At 31.0% G+C, this 13,740-nt stretch overlaps 1 protein-coding gene and 1 long non-coding RNA gene across 2 annotated transcripts; one reads left to right on the forward strand and one right to left on the reverse strand.

Annotated features, from left to right (window-relative positions):
• Window positions 1-1,093: 1,093 nt before the first annotated feature.
• LOC114375831 lies at window positions 1,094-4,089 on the forward strand. Its single transcript, XR_003658856.1, has 2 exons — window positions 1,094-1,306; window positions 3,633-4,089. It is a non-coding gene; the product is annotated as an uncharacterized LOC114375831 (long non-coding RNA).
• A 1,265-nt stretch (window positions 4,090-5,354) lies between these two features.
• Window positions 5,355-7,123, reverse strand: LOC114375832 (glycine cleavage system H protein, mitochondrial). Its single transcript, XM_028333693.1, has 4 exons — window positions 6,911-7,123; window positions 6,688-6,776; window positions 6,096-6,266; window positions 5,355-5,691 (listed from the first exon to the last, which is right to left on the reverse strand). The coding sequence occupies exons 1-4, from the start codon at window positions 7,017-7,019 to the stop codon at window positions 5,563-5,565; spliced, it is 498 nt and encodes a 165-aa protein (XP_028189494.1). The 5' UTR covers window positions 7,020-7,123; the 3' UTR covers window positions 5,355-5,562.
• Window positions 7,124-13,740: the final 6,617 nt, after the last annotated feature.

Consider the following 13,740-nt stretch of genomic DNA (forward strand, 5'->3'; position numbering starts at 1 on the left):
GCTATGTATTATTAGGTTTGATGTAAAAAGCTGATAAACAAAGTTATCTTTGGAACTTCTACTAACAGAAGCTCTATGTTTAATGTTTGAAGAATCACAAAATGATTTGCTGTCGAATATTACTTTAATTTTCTCAATTGTTACAAATATCAACAAGTCTTCATATTCTTCTCTGAAAGTGAAAGGCTATATCCATTGGTCATATTAAGAACCCGAACCAGCTAACTCCAATTCAACAACACTTTTTTTGAATGACTATGTACAACTTTCAGGACTTTGAAATCATCTTGCTCAACACTGCTGTCCTAAAAAAGACAAATACAGCAACACTAGTTAAAAAATTGAAGCAAACGATATAGTAAAATAATTTCCAGTACCATAAAATATACACGGATTAAGAATCCTGTCCGTACCAACATCTTGATTTTTGAATGAGCAGAACATTGGCTTGATGAATCAAGTTACACTAAACCATAAAAGGAGGAGGAAATAAGGATTTGTTCAACAAGACATTAGTCACAGATCAATGTTCATAATCAAAACATTTTGCTATAACAATAACCACAGACCAATGTTCCTAATCAATTTTCCCATACTCTTACAACAAAATAATTTGGTAGCTTCGTGATGAGGAAGCACCGGTTCCTGTTCCTGATCAATTCCCTTTAAGCAAAAGGTCATCGTCACAACAACCATAAAGTCGTGCAAACCACACTGATCAACTTTCTACATTCTATTACAATTTTAAATTGAAAAAGAAAAATCAATTGAACGTTGTGCTGCCAAGATTGACGCAATTAGAATGATGAAAGGGTTGCGGTTCGCCCGGTGTCGACATCGCAATTGACTTGGTCGTCTTGTACGAGTCCCCAAATACGTGCGTGAGAATGTGTGGGGAAGGGCTATTTCGGAAAGACATTAAATTGCAAAATGTTAATTTAAATTAATGTTTTAATGTAATTTCAATGACAGATGTCAAATTTTTAGTGGGTCTCGGGATTTTTCCGTCTCCTGGTTTTGGCCCCTATAGCATTTCTCGTGTATAAATTAAATATATCCAAACCCAAGTATACGTAATTGTATTGTAGAAATGTAAACCGCACAATTATATTGACCACTGCGTTGAAATAGAAAATAAAAATAAATAAATAGTATTATCTTACTATTAAATCTTATCGGCCACGAAAATTAGGAAAGAGTATTGAAAAATTGGGGTTAAGGAAAAGGTGAAGGGTGAAGAGCTGTTTATCTCTCGAGTGCTGAAAAAAAGGTGCCATTGTCCATTTCTCGATCCGTAAATTTTGCTGTGCGTTTTCGTTATTTTCGCATGTTCTGCACCGATCTTTTGTTTCGCATGAATATAATAAGCTCCTGATATTATTCGGAACTTTCTTCTTCGTTTTTCTTTTCTCGAACAATTTCGGAATTTCTGGTCTGAGTTTTTCTCGTTTCCCCAAATATTAGGGTTCCTTCAACGCTCTTTTCGAGATGTTGATCGCTGACTGAAACAAATCAATTGCATGATAATTAAATTGATTGATAATAATGGAATTGTCTTTATTGATGTTGATCCCGTGGATTCAAACCAGTTCCGTACACTTTGGTTTGAAGAGAAACAACGACAATAATAATAATAATAATTTCACGGTTATGAGTGAATAGTCCTGATGAAATAAGCCGAATCACTCGTAATTTAATTTAGTGCTGAAAATGATTTTGTAAGGATTCAAAATAGTTGATGGAGTAATAATATTAATATTTTGATCCAAAAAGAATGGAGCCATGTCACACACTTGCGGTCTTCTAGATATGAATAATTGTTGCTTCCTTTGCAAATCACTATTAATCTATTATTCGCGTTCTTTTGCTTTTTATATATTTGGCTGCAACTGAAGCAAATGTGGTTTTGTTGGAATGATGGAGATTTAATATTATGGTTTAGTGAAGCTTTGAATTTGGCTTGGGGAGAGGAGGGGGGAGAAGTTTGTTTAGAACTTTGCTAAAAGAAGGGAAGACTTTGAATTTAGGGTGAAAGAAGAGTAAAGGCTTTTAAACAAGTGAAGGCTTGATTTTGGGGTGGAAGAAGAATCGAAGGAATTTGGGTGGGGGTGCGGGACTTTGAAAGAACTTACAGAAGTGAAGGCATTGGAATTCCTTAGTTTTATACTGGGGTTAGCGCCGCTACACTAGTGCCCATTCTCAATTACCGAAACAACAGGAGTGGCAGCACTAGTTCAATCTCCAAAGCCCTCTTGCCAGCTTCAATCGGTGGCGCCATACCATCTCCAATTTTGGTGTTTCGGGTTTATGAATTCTATGGTAGTTAATAGGAAGAATCAGAATGGGTTTTGCTGTTTTGATTGAGTGAATATTTAGTGATGCCTTCCAAAAGAAATCAGATCTAGGCAGGTGTAGAGAATCAAAGACAGACATAAAACTGTGAAGAAAATAAAGTTAGACTGCGCACGTGGGACTCTGTAAGCATCCACCCAAGGCTTGATTATGTTTCGCAATTTCTTTGCTACCCCTTCTGCCTGAATTAGCTATTATAGTTCCTTTGCCTTTATAGCCTCAATGGAAGAAGAGGACTTTGAATGCTGCCTGAAAGCATTGAAAGGAATTAGGGTTATTGCTGCGGGTGATCTCATTCAGCCTCCTAGATGCTGTCTTCCCTACTTTTGACCAGAGTTTCTCAGTTGTTGGATATTCCAAGTACTCCTCCAAGTCAAGGACCACTTGGAATGCTTGCTCTAAAAGTCTATCCTTGCTTGATGCAATGATCTCTTTGGGTCTCTATTGTATATCTTCAACACCTGTCTACCAAACTTTAACTAAACCTAGGTTACATCCATGCTAATCGTTAGTCTTGTCAAACTACTCAAAATACACCATGGAATGTAGAACCCATCTTCACCACCTTAATAATGTCACCAGTTTTATGGATGTCTAAACTATTCAATTAGACAGCATCATCGTCATTTGTTGCTATCTTAGCCTTACCAACTCTCGTTTCTTGTTTCCTTTATACTTTCTCACCATTATTTGCTTCGTTATTGGTGTTACTGTGGCTGACCTAATTGCCCTTATTTGTAGTTTTATTTTTGCTGCATATATCGTTGTTACATGACTGTTCAATGTGTTGGGGTTGATCGTACTAGTGGAATGGCCCTGAAAATATTTTCTGAACACTGGATTTACAACATGTTGCTGCTGCTGTAATAATTTTTCTGTGGCTCTTCAAATATTAAAAAAAAAGGGTGATATGGAAGTGCCCATATGCCATTCAATGCTGCTAGTCCATTTTTTTAGTGTTTCGGTTAAATTACTGATTAGTTTGCTAATTTTTAATGATTTTCCTTTAGTATATGAATTCATTTTAGTAGTTATTTACGATATGGTTGCTGTGTGTGTGAGAGTGAGAGATATCCAAAACTGGTATGCTCCAGCAATGCACACGTACATGAAATGCACGCAATAATTTCAATCCCCTTATTACTGACATGAAAAAAAAAAGGAATAATGATGATAATGATAGTAATTGAGTGGAAAGAAATGAAGCACACACAATTATGTCGGAAACATCGATATCTGATTGTTTGGATGATCTCTCAAAAACAAATTTTGACTTGTAGGAAATAGCAGAAAGTTATATGGATAGCAAATCACCGAGCAATAAGGCATCTGAGGAGCTGTCACGTGAGTTGCTTATTGCTATATCTGATTCTTTACCAGATAAAATTCTGGATTCAGATTTTGTGCCTGAAAGCAAGGACACAGACGGATTTGCAAGACCAAAAGGTGATTGGCATGACAAATTTAGGTCTGAATTGATTTCAATCTCCTATGTTGAATCTCCTGATGTCGAAATCTGATAAATTACAAGGGAGTCCAGACTGTTGGTAACTTATGCTACCCTTCTGGTTTGTTATGTGGATGAATTTCTGCTGTGCCAATTGTTGTGAATTGGTTATACTAAGTGGGCCATCTTGCAACCCACATGTAGATACTCTCACCAGTCACATGCTTGGTTTGTTATGTGGATGAGCCTATTTGTTTCAATTCTTTTATAACAAAAAATATTTTGAAAAATATATTTAGAATTTTATTTAAGTTTTTTAAAAAATATAAAAAAAAATAGTATTTTCAGAAGATGATTGTTTGTTTTTTTAAAAGCTTTGTTTTACGTGTGAAGAAACCAAATGACGTAAAAGGAAACAAGATCTAGCCATACCAATCAGATATCATATATATATATATATATATATATATATATATATATATATGATATCTGATTGGTCTTAAACATTTTAACGGTGCAGGATGGAGAGAATTAATCCAGATTGCCCAGTCACTTACCTACCAGTTCCAAGGCCTTCAGACAACTGGTCTGCAAGAATTATAAAAGGCACACAATTAAATCATGGGATTCATTAGAGTCTTGTAATTAATCAAGGGCAAGAAACACGCGGCAATCTTGTATACTATTCTTGATAGTAGTATATATTTTGAATAAATTTTAAGTCATTGGGGTTGCGGCCAACAAATTTTGCATTAGCTTGGCAGTGTTTTTTTTTTTTTTTATTACTATTATTGAATTTTGATTAGTTTAGAGTTGGTCCACTTCGGCTTATGATTCGAAGAACAAGATATCTAAATATGAAACTTATAACACAATTAATAATTTGTTTTCCATAGTCTGACATGATTTTTCTCTATATATGAATCTTAAATGAGAAACTAAGCACACGTAAATTCCAATCAACATCAAATCACGTGCCTATTTCTTGATCTTTATTTTATACCAAGATTTAAAGTCAAACTACTTTTCTCTATCATTGATAGGTCTAATTTAATAATTATTTATAGCAAAAGAAAATGAGGAGCTAACGTAAATTAATTTTTTTATAAGTTAAAATCAACTTACAACTTTTTTTAGACTTAAAGTTCATGAAGTTAAAATCTCCTTTATTAAATTAGACCTTAATCTCTTTTATTTGATAAAGGAGCTTGTTTCGTATTTTACTTTGGTATTGTTCTCAGGGTGTAAATCTTGCTAAAGGTCCAAGAAAATCATAATTTATTGGTTTTCAAGTATTGCAACAATCTGTGTGTCCATTAAAACTACAATGTTGTATCTGTACTCCTCAAAGTGTCAATTAATGAGGGGAGAAATCATGAAATACTCTTAAAGCCTGCTTCAAACAGAATATTATGAGCTCTGTTGTTTCAAATGATGCATTTGGTTAAGCACTTCCTCTATTTCATTTTTCATATTAGTTTTCTTTTAAAGTAATACCTATTTCCTTACCCAAAAAAAAATAATATTAATCACAGTAATTATATTGACAAAATAGTTATCTTTAATAAAAATATTTTTATTAAAGAAATTAGAATGTAGACACACTGAAGTGTCGGTGACAAGAGACAATAGCAGGGGAAGGAAAAATGGAAAGAAACAGTTCTGTTGCATATTAAAAAACTGTTCAGAAGGTAATAAGATCATAAACATATGAAGAACAGTCAGTCCCACACATAACTGCAGGAGCCAATTCAATTCAAACTTTAATGACTTGCATCTTCTTCCTCACAAAATTTTGTGTACTCCTTTGGACCCATCAAGGAATCTAATTCAGATGGATCGCTTGGCTTTACTTTGATCATCCATCCATCTTCGTATGGGCTTGAGTTGACCTTAAAGTGGGAAAAGTAGAAAAATAAATATGAGCTGTATATAAACTGCGGATTAGAAGACAAGGCAAATCAACACTGTAATTCAATTCAATATCAAAATAAATAGTCATGCATAAGAGTAAATAGTATATGCACCCATAGTGTGAGATTTTTACAATGTCAATCAATTAAAAACTGATATGTACCATAATTTTTTTGACTCTTATAATTAATACTTTAAATGTTATACCTAAAATAATTTCTTATTTGTTGATAGTGTAAATATTGTTACCCTAACTGTGCATGGTAATAAGTAACCTCACGCAGGTCTTGAATTTTTTTTAGCTTTTTGCAACAAAAGTCCTCCTTAGACCAAATATATATATATAGTACAGAGATATAGGGTAAGGGTTAGAATTGATCACCAGGCCAGGCGTTTCTGTGAGCTTTTTGTTAACCTCAACGATCTCCCCCGAGATTGGAGAGTTTATATCACTTGTTGCTTTAACACTTTCAACGGCTCCGAAGCCAGACTTCTTGGAAACTGTGCCACCTGGTTCTGGCAGCTCCACATACACAACCTCTCCAAGATGGTCCTGCAATTCGACACCTTCAGTCTTCACTTTTGTGCTAACATTATTTAAGTATGTAGTTAAACTTTAATTCAGCACACTTGTATAGTTTTATACTGTATACATAGACCCTCCCAAAAACATGTGCAAATGTTTTCCATTAAATTGTAAAGAATAAAGTTCTAACCACTAACATAAGCAAACAGGAATTAGCAACCTTTGCCTACTAACCATGATGTTATTAAAAAGGATGTTACACAATAACATTTGATAGTTGATACTAGCACATAATAAGGACAAACAACCCAAAAACAAAAATATTGCTTTATTACTGGGTTAGCAAGCAGGAGCAAAACAATATATAGTCTTATCTCACTAAGTGAGGTGATGTGAATAAACTCGTAAAGGAACAAATTTTCACTTAAGAAGAGGTGCAAGCACCAACCTGGGCATGGTCAGTGATACCAATGGTGGCGACTGAGCCTTCGTGCTTGACCCATTCATGTGAATCAGCGTACTTAAGTCCATCCAAGACTGCGAAGCAAGCAAAAAGATGTGAGCAAAACAAGTGAATTAGGCCTCTGCTTCCACATGCAAATAGATAACAAAAATAAAGTGATATTTTGATATTCATATATTATGAACAAATAGATAGTGTGTGTAAATACCGGAAGATAAGCATCTGGAGAAAGAAAAAGGAGGCAAGAGATGAGGTCTGGAGACAGAAGAGAGTTTGAGTGCATTGGCAGTGGAAGAAGCCCACATCCTGAGTGCCATTAGAGATTGTGTTTGTGTAGCCCTTCTCTTCTCTCTGCTGTTTTGGTTATTATTAATATATCACTGAAACAATAAGATGGAGCTCTTCATATATGGTTTTTCAAAGTTTATCTTCGATGAATGGTGGGCAGCGAATGCCTCATCCTCTTTTTGTTCTGCCTTATGTTTTTTATTATCCTTCGCCTAACCTTACAAAAAAAATCAAGGCTAAACTTGTTGCTATTTCAATTAAACAATCCGCTAATGAATCAAAATCAGCACTCCCGTTTTTCTTTCTTTTCTAAAAGCTAATTAATTATTCTTTCGTGATCATCTCCTTTCCAGATTCGCCACACAAATATTTTAATGTTTGTCGGTGACTCCATATGTAGCTTTGCATGGGTTAATTACACATTTACACTTACTTTGTAACACGAGACCAAATGGATTTTAACGGGGGTTACCCCAACGAACAAATGAAGTGCGTGCACTTGATTGAAGAACTAGACAAAACCAAAATATTGAAGACGAAATCAAAATTAAAGTAGGCCTCATACGTTTTTGGGCTTTTTTATATGCTTTAGGCTCCTACTATTTACACCCCTTTCGCTAAGTACACCACTGCATCCCTTTCTACCTCCCAACTACCCAATATACCTTTTTACTTAAAGATGTATATCTTTTTTGCTTTCCAAAGATGTATTTTAAGAATTAAATATACCTATTCCAAAAATATATATCCAGAACTGTAATTTATAGTTCTAAAAATATACTTTCAGAATAGATATATATTTTTTTGATAAAATATCACTTAGGAATCAATATCGTTGACAAGAAATACAAAAAGAAAAATCATTGACAAGATAAACATTTATCTTATATTCATGTTTGTTAGTCTTATTTTTTATCTTATCATTAGGGTTCTTTGAATCTTATTTAAAATTTTTTTTTCATTCTATCTTATTATTCTTTAAATCTTAATTTTAAACCATATTCACCATATATATTCATCATATAATACTGTTTTCATCAACTACAGTATTTTATGTTTTCCTTCATGTAACATTATGTTTCAAGGTATGTTCTTGACTAACTTCATCTATTATACACTTTAATTATAAAGAAAAGCTTTTAACAATAATTTTTTTCCCTTTAAGTATGTTCATTCATCTTCTAATCAAAGTCTACGTCAACTATTCAGACCTCAATCCTCAACAACTCTTAAGTACTTTGATAGAGGAATGATTTGTTATTATTGAAAATATATTTCTGAAATAACGTATAGCATTCTAGAAGTATATTTCTGGAACTATAAATTATAGTTAGAGAGATATATCAAGAGCCCAGGCTTTACATAGTGCTTCAGTGTTCAAAAACCATACCCTGCATAGCCCAAAACATGTTGCGTGCATTGTATCTCAGGCCCGCCCAATTGATCGTGCACCCAAAAGAACATAAAATTTCTTTTGTGCCTAATATCTATCACCTCTATTTATGTACATACTTCATAATTGCAAGTCGCAAGTTGCAACGCACTTTTGTTGATCAAGTATTAACCAACATTAGTCCCACCTCAGGAGTTAATTTGGCGATAAATAAGCGTAAAATAGACATGTGATGATGTGAATACGAGTTTGAATCCTAAAGAGGCTAACTAATGTGAATGACCTGTTTCTGGTCTAACAAATGTGAATTAAGTCAACTGTACATCAGATTTATTTTTTTTTTATTTTTAAAAAAAAGAGTTAGCAAACATTAATTGTTGCGTATGTATGTTTTTGTTTGCATTTCGTTTGAATAACAGTTTGTCTCTTATTATGACTCTTCTTTAAATTGTGATTTGGAGGATTTTTATGACTAACCGACATTCTCTTTGTATGTCTCTCTTTACTAATAGACAGGTAGGTGTCTTTCTTTAATGGCTCTCTTTAATCTTTATCCTCAAAAGGAAGCAAATAACAAATAAAAGAAATGTGAAGCAAGAGAAAATGTTATATACTTATGTAACCTCCAGTTCTCCACTATATCTTTCACATTTTCCATCCATGGAAATGACACTTCTTTTTCGCCTATAAAAGACAAAAAGGAACGTATTGACAACAGATAATGTGATATATTATACACAAAATTATTAAGCAACATTAATTGTATACCTTTTAAATCAGACAATATAACATACCGGACTTTCAATCTGTCCTTAAATTTTATTTTGAATCGACAATTGAAAAATTGTTATATATAATAAGTTTATTTTTTATAATAATAATAACTTAAAATTTATATTAAAGATATTTTTTTATTAATTGCTAAATGTAAAAATTTTAAAATTAACAAAATGACGTTTAAATTTCTCAAAGAGAAATAAAAATTTACTCAAATGACAAAAGGCCCCGACAAGGATGACGTCGAAGTCCGAAATGGTGGACCTAAGTTTCAGCAACTCTGTCAAAGGTCGTTGACCAACTGATGCATGTCGTGGACCCCATGCCCGCCAAATAAACTCCACAATTCATAATTTCTCTTTCCCCATTTTAAGTCTATTTTTTTCTGAAAAAAAAGTCTAACTTTAAATTCTTGAAACAGTCACCGAAAAATATTGTTTTTTTATCATATTTAAGAAAATTCAATTGTTTTTTTTAAGAGAATTGAGCTTGAGTGAGTAAAATAGATGAATTATTATAAATTTTTATTCATTTTAATGAATAAAAATTTGTTATATAATTGAATTTTATTATTTTTTTCAATATTACTTTAAAACTATGTGTTATTTTTTAATTAATTAAAAATATAAAATATTTTATTAATAATTTATTAAAATTTAATTCTTATATATTTATTCTATATTATTTTCTTATAGTAGCTAAGTAGCTTATCTAAACTTTCGTAGAGTAGTTAGTTGGCAATTTGGCATCATTGTCCACCAGTTCATAAACCCATTGAAGTTATAAAAAAAAAAAGGCACGGATAAGAAAGAAAACGATGAAAAATGATACGAATTTTGTAACGTGTCACTCACTGACGTCTTGAACCATGGTGAAGACCCAAGTGGAATAGAAATCACACGCGTATGATAAAAGTGATAACATTAAAATATAGAATAGGACTAATTATGACTATATAATATATGCATAGTGTGTATAAACACGATTTTTCAACGGAACATGGCATATCATATTGATATCTGGTATCACGTTGACATTGTCTTTCGGATTTAGAAATTTGTCATGAAAACAACAATCATAGATGGAGGTAGATTGTATGAACCAGATGAAGTGATTCCTTTTTGTATACTATACTATATACGTTTGTTTATGTTAGGAGTTATTAAAATCTTTATTTCAACAAGAAAAATAGAAAAATAAAAAAGGTATTGCTCACAACAGTCGCGTGACTTTGAAGCTCCTCGTCGTTTAGCTCCATGCGTCTGTCCAACCAACAAACTCTTTGACTTGCAGACACCAGATAGAGACAGGTTTTGAATTTTATTTCATATTATTGGAGATTTCAGAGTCTAGCATTATTTCGATAATTCTTTTTTAACCAAATAACAAAATAAATTATATTATATGAGCAGATGTCTAGTTATTTAAGAATTTTTTTTATGCTTTACATTTTTATAAATTATAAATTCAACAAATTATACAATATTATTTTACTATAATGAACATTTATTTCTATTTTTTAAGAAAATTAATTAGATAAAATATCTTTTTAACTCCTAATCCTAATGATCTTGTGACATAAATGACATGTACTTGTGACTGAATCTTAATTAATGTTCACCTTTTCCCCTCTCACTGAATCTTCCTTATAAAAGCACTAGATAAAGTAGTAAAATAACATCAGCAACAAGAATTTGATTAGACTTGAGAATTTGAGCATTTGAGCTAGATTCTCCCATTCAAACTTCAAAGTTCCGATTCCATCATGCATAATTACTGATTGCTGCTCAACTAGCGTGTATTTAGTGTTCAACAAAAACATTGTTCTTGTCTCGTGAAAGTCAGCTTTTGCTTGAAATGCATATAGGTGTGATTTTATTAGATTTCGTAATCTTGAAAATGAATACAATTGTTTTTATATTAGGTTTAAGGCTTCGACACAATTATTAAAAATGTAATTGATAATTTAAGTTCCATTAATAAATATTAGGATTTTATTGATTAGTGTCTTAAAAGCACCGGTGAAGGAGTTAAAATATTTATTGTTGAAATTATAAGGAATCAGAAAAAAAAAATATTGAACAATGAAAATTTTATTCATTTCAATAAAATAAAAAAAAATTGTCCTACTACTAGTTTCTTAAGTAGCACCCTCAGGCCATTGCTTGGAATTTTCAAAATATTGCTATGTAACTTTCTAATATATTCATGTATCTGATTAATTATTTCTAACAATTATTCCATAAAAAATAATTAATACTTCATTAGTTTTGCAAAACAACAACTAATTGAAACAATTTGCTAAAACGTTGCTTAAAATAAAGGGAGTGATTAATTTTAGTTAAAAGTGAATTTGACTGAATCAATTTATTCTTGAAATGTTGATTAAAAAAATACTCCCTTTATTCCTATTTAATTAAAATATAATTTTAATCCTCTTATTTTCTTGAATTTGTGAATTTAGTTCCTTTTTTATTTTTTAATTAAAATATTTCATCTCTCATTTTTTAAAAGTTTTCAATTTTTTAATGATATATTTTGTCTCATTTTTTAAAAATTTATAAGTGAATTTCAAATGCAAGCCTATATACGCTATAAATTTGACTGTTTGGAATCAGGTAACCATGATGAAATGTTTGTGGAATCTATGCAGAAAATCGGATAATCTTTGGGTTAAGTGGATACATATGTATTACTTAAAAAAAAAGAGTATTATGCAGGTTGATAGTCGGAGTCATTGGTCTTGGATGTTCAACAATATCTTGGATCAAAGAGAGAAAGTCAGACTGAAACAGGAATGGAATAATCAGATACAGAGAGATAAATTCTCGATGAAAACTATGTATAACCTGCTGATGGATAAATCTGATCGGGTACCGTAGAGATTTCTGTTGAACCATAACATTGCAAGGCCCCGAGCTATAGTGAATTTATGGTTGACGTGTCATGGTAGAATGGCCACAAAAGATAGGCTGAAAAGATTTGGAATGATCAAAGAAAATCAATGTAGTTTATGTAAGGAGTCTGAGGAATCAATGTAGTTTTTTGACTGCAAAATTACAAAATCCATATGGGAGCAGATTCTTGAATGGATTGAAGTTACTCATGAACCTAGAACTTGGGATGTAGAACTCAAGTGGGCTATTCGAGAAACTGGAAAGAAAGGGTGGAAAGCTAAACTCCTGAAACTAGCATTCACTGAAACTCTTTACGAGGTGTGGTTATATAGAAATGATGAAGTTTTCAAGAATAATGTGAATAGAAATATAGTTGATAATATCATAGATAACATAGTATACAGGGGCTGGTATAACAATAAGCTTAGAAAGCATATAGTAACTTTGATGCTATAGGGCTTGGGTTTTTTTTTTTGTCGAAGGATGCTGGTGGGATCTCATGAGATCGCCATGTACTTATCTGACTTTTTGAATTAATATATTCCTCTTTTTTGATTCAAAAAAAAGTTATAGATTTTTTAAAAGTGAAAAATAAAATGTCTCAATTAAAAAAATTAAAATCACAATTTTTTTAGAAGTAAGAAACAAAATATCTCAATTAATTAAAAAATATGAGGATTAAAATTATAAATTTTAAAAAATAAGGAAAAAATTACATTTTAACCTTTTTATTTATATGTGAAATTTATGTATTTTTTTAAAATGACATCATCATTAATGTATCTCTTTCTATTTTAAATGTTTATCAGTAAAAACCTCTCTTCTATTTAATTATTTTAGTTGAAAAATAATTAATACAAAAATATTAAAAATTGTCTTATAAAAAAGAGCAAGAATCATTTTTAATTTAGATCTTATAGAAAAAAACATATGGACTAGTTTTGACATCAGAGATTTATTTTAGCTCATTATTAAGATGTATAACTTATTAACGATGTGTTTAAAAAAAATCTTATTAATGATGTTTTTGGTTGATGTTTGAAAAAATAATTTTGAAGTGAAAGTATGAAAGGTTTTTAACTTATTAATCATGTTATAATCAAAAGCTTTAAAAAAACATAACAGAGCGTAAAGACTTTTGTTTTTGTTTTTTTTTCAGCAGAGGGTCGACAAAGCTTTAAAAAAATTTTAAAATGAATAATTATTTAAAAGGGTGTAAACTCTATATATATATATTGGTTGCGATGCAAATTTAGTATTATTATATAAGAAATTTGTTAAATGTGCGAAATTTTAATTACTAATAAGTAAAAGGATAACCATAAAAAATTAGATTCTTACTTCTTAAAATTTGTTAAATGTGCGAAATTTTAAGAAGTTTGTACTTAAAAAAATATCAAATAAAATTCATAATTTTAAATTCTTATTTAATTTAAGCTTCTAAAATAGCATTTCTTATTTTATTTTATCTTTGATATTTTAGAATTTCTATACCAGACAAAATCATTTATCCAAATAGTTTAACTTAATTAATTGAATAATATAAATAAGTCATTATAAATATTTAATATTTATCTACTATTCATACATACATATACATAAACATTTGGTTGTCTAGTGTGTGAGATTTATGATAGACTTAAGTTTAATTAGACAAGCATGACATGTGTGAGTGTAAAAAGT

The sequence above is a fragment of the Glycine soja genome, chromosome 11, assembly GCF_004193775.1.
Source record: "Glycine soja cultivar W05 chromosome 11, ASM419377v2, whole genome shotgun sequence".
Taxonomy (NCBI): Eukaryota; Viridiplantae; Streptophyta; class Magnoliopsida; order Fabales; family Fabaceae; genus Glycine; species Glycine soja.

Excerpts from the sequence above, each read along its gene's own strand:
- LOC114375832 (XM_028333693.1), bottom strand. The coding sequence starts at position 7,019 with ATGGCACTCAGGATGTGGGCTTCTTCCACTGCCAATGCACTCAAACTC. Across the intron at positions 6,777-6,910 it reads CTCCAGATGCTTATCTTCCG|TCTTGGATGGACTTAAGTAC; the intron begins GTATTTACACAC and ends CTTGCTTCGCAG. Across the intron at positions 5,692-6,095 it reads TCACAGAAACGCCTGGCCTG|GTCAACTCAAGCCCATACGA; the intron begins GTGATCAATTCT and ends TCCCACTTTAAG.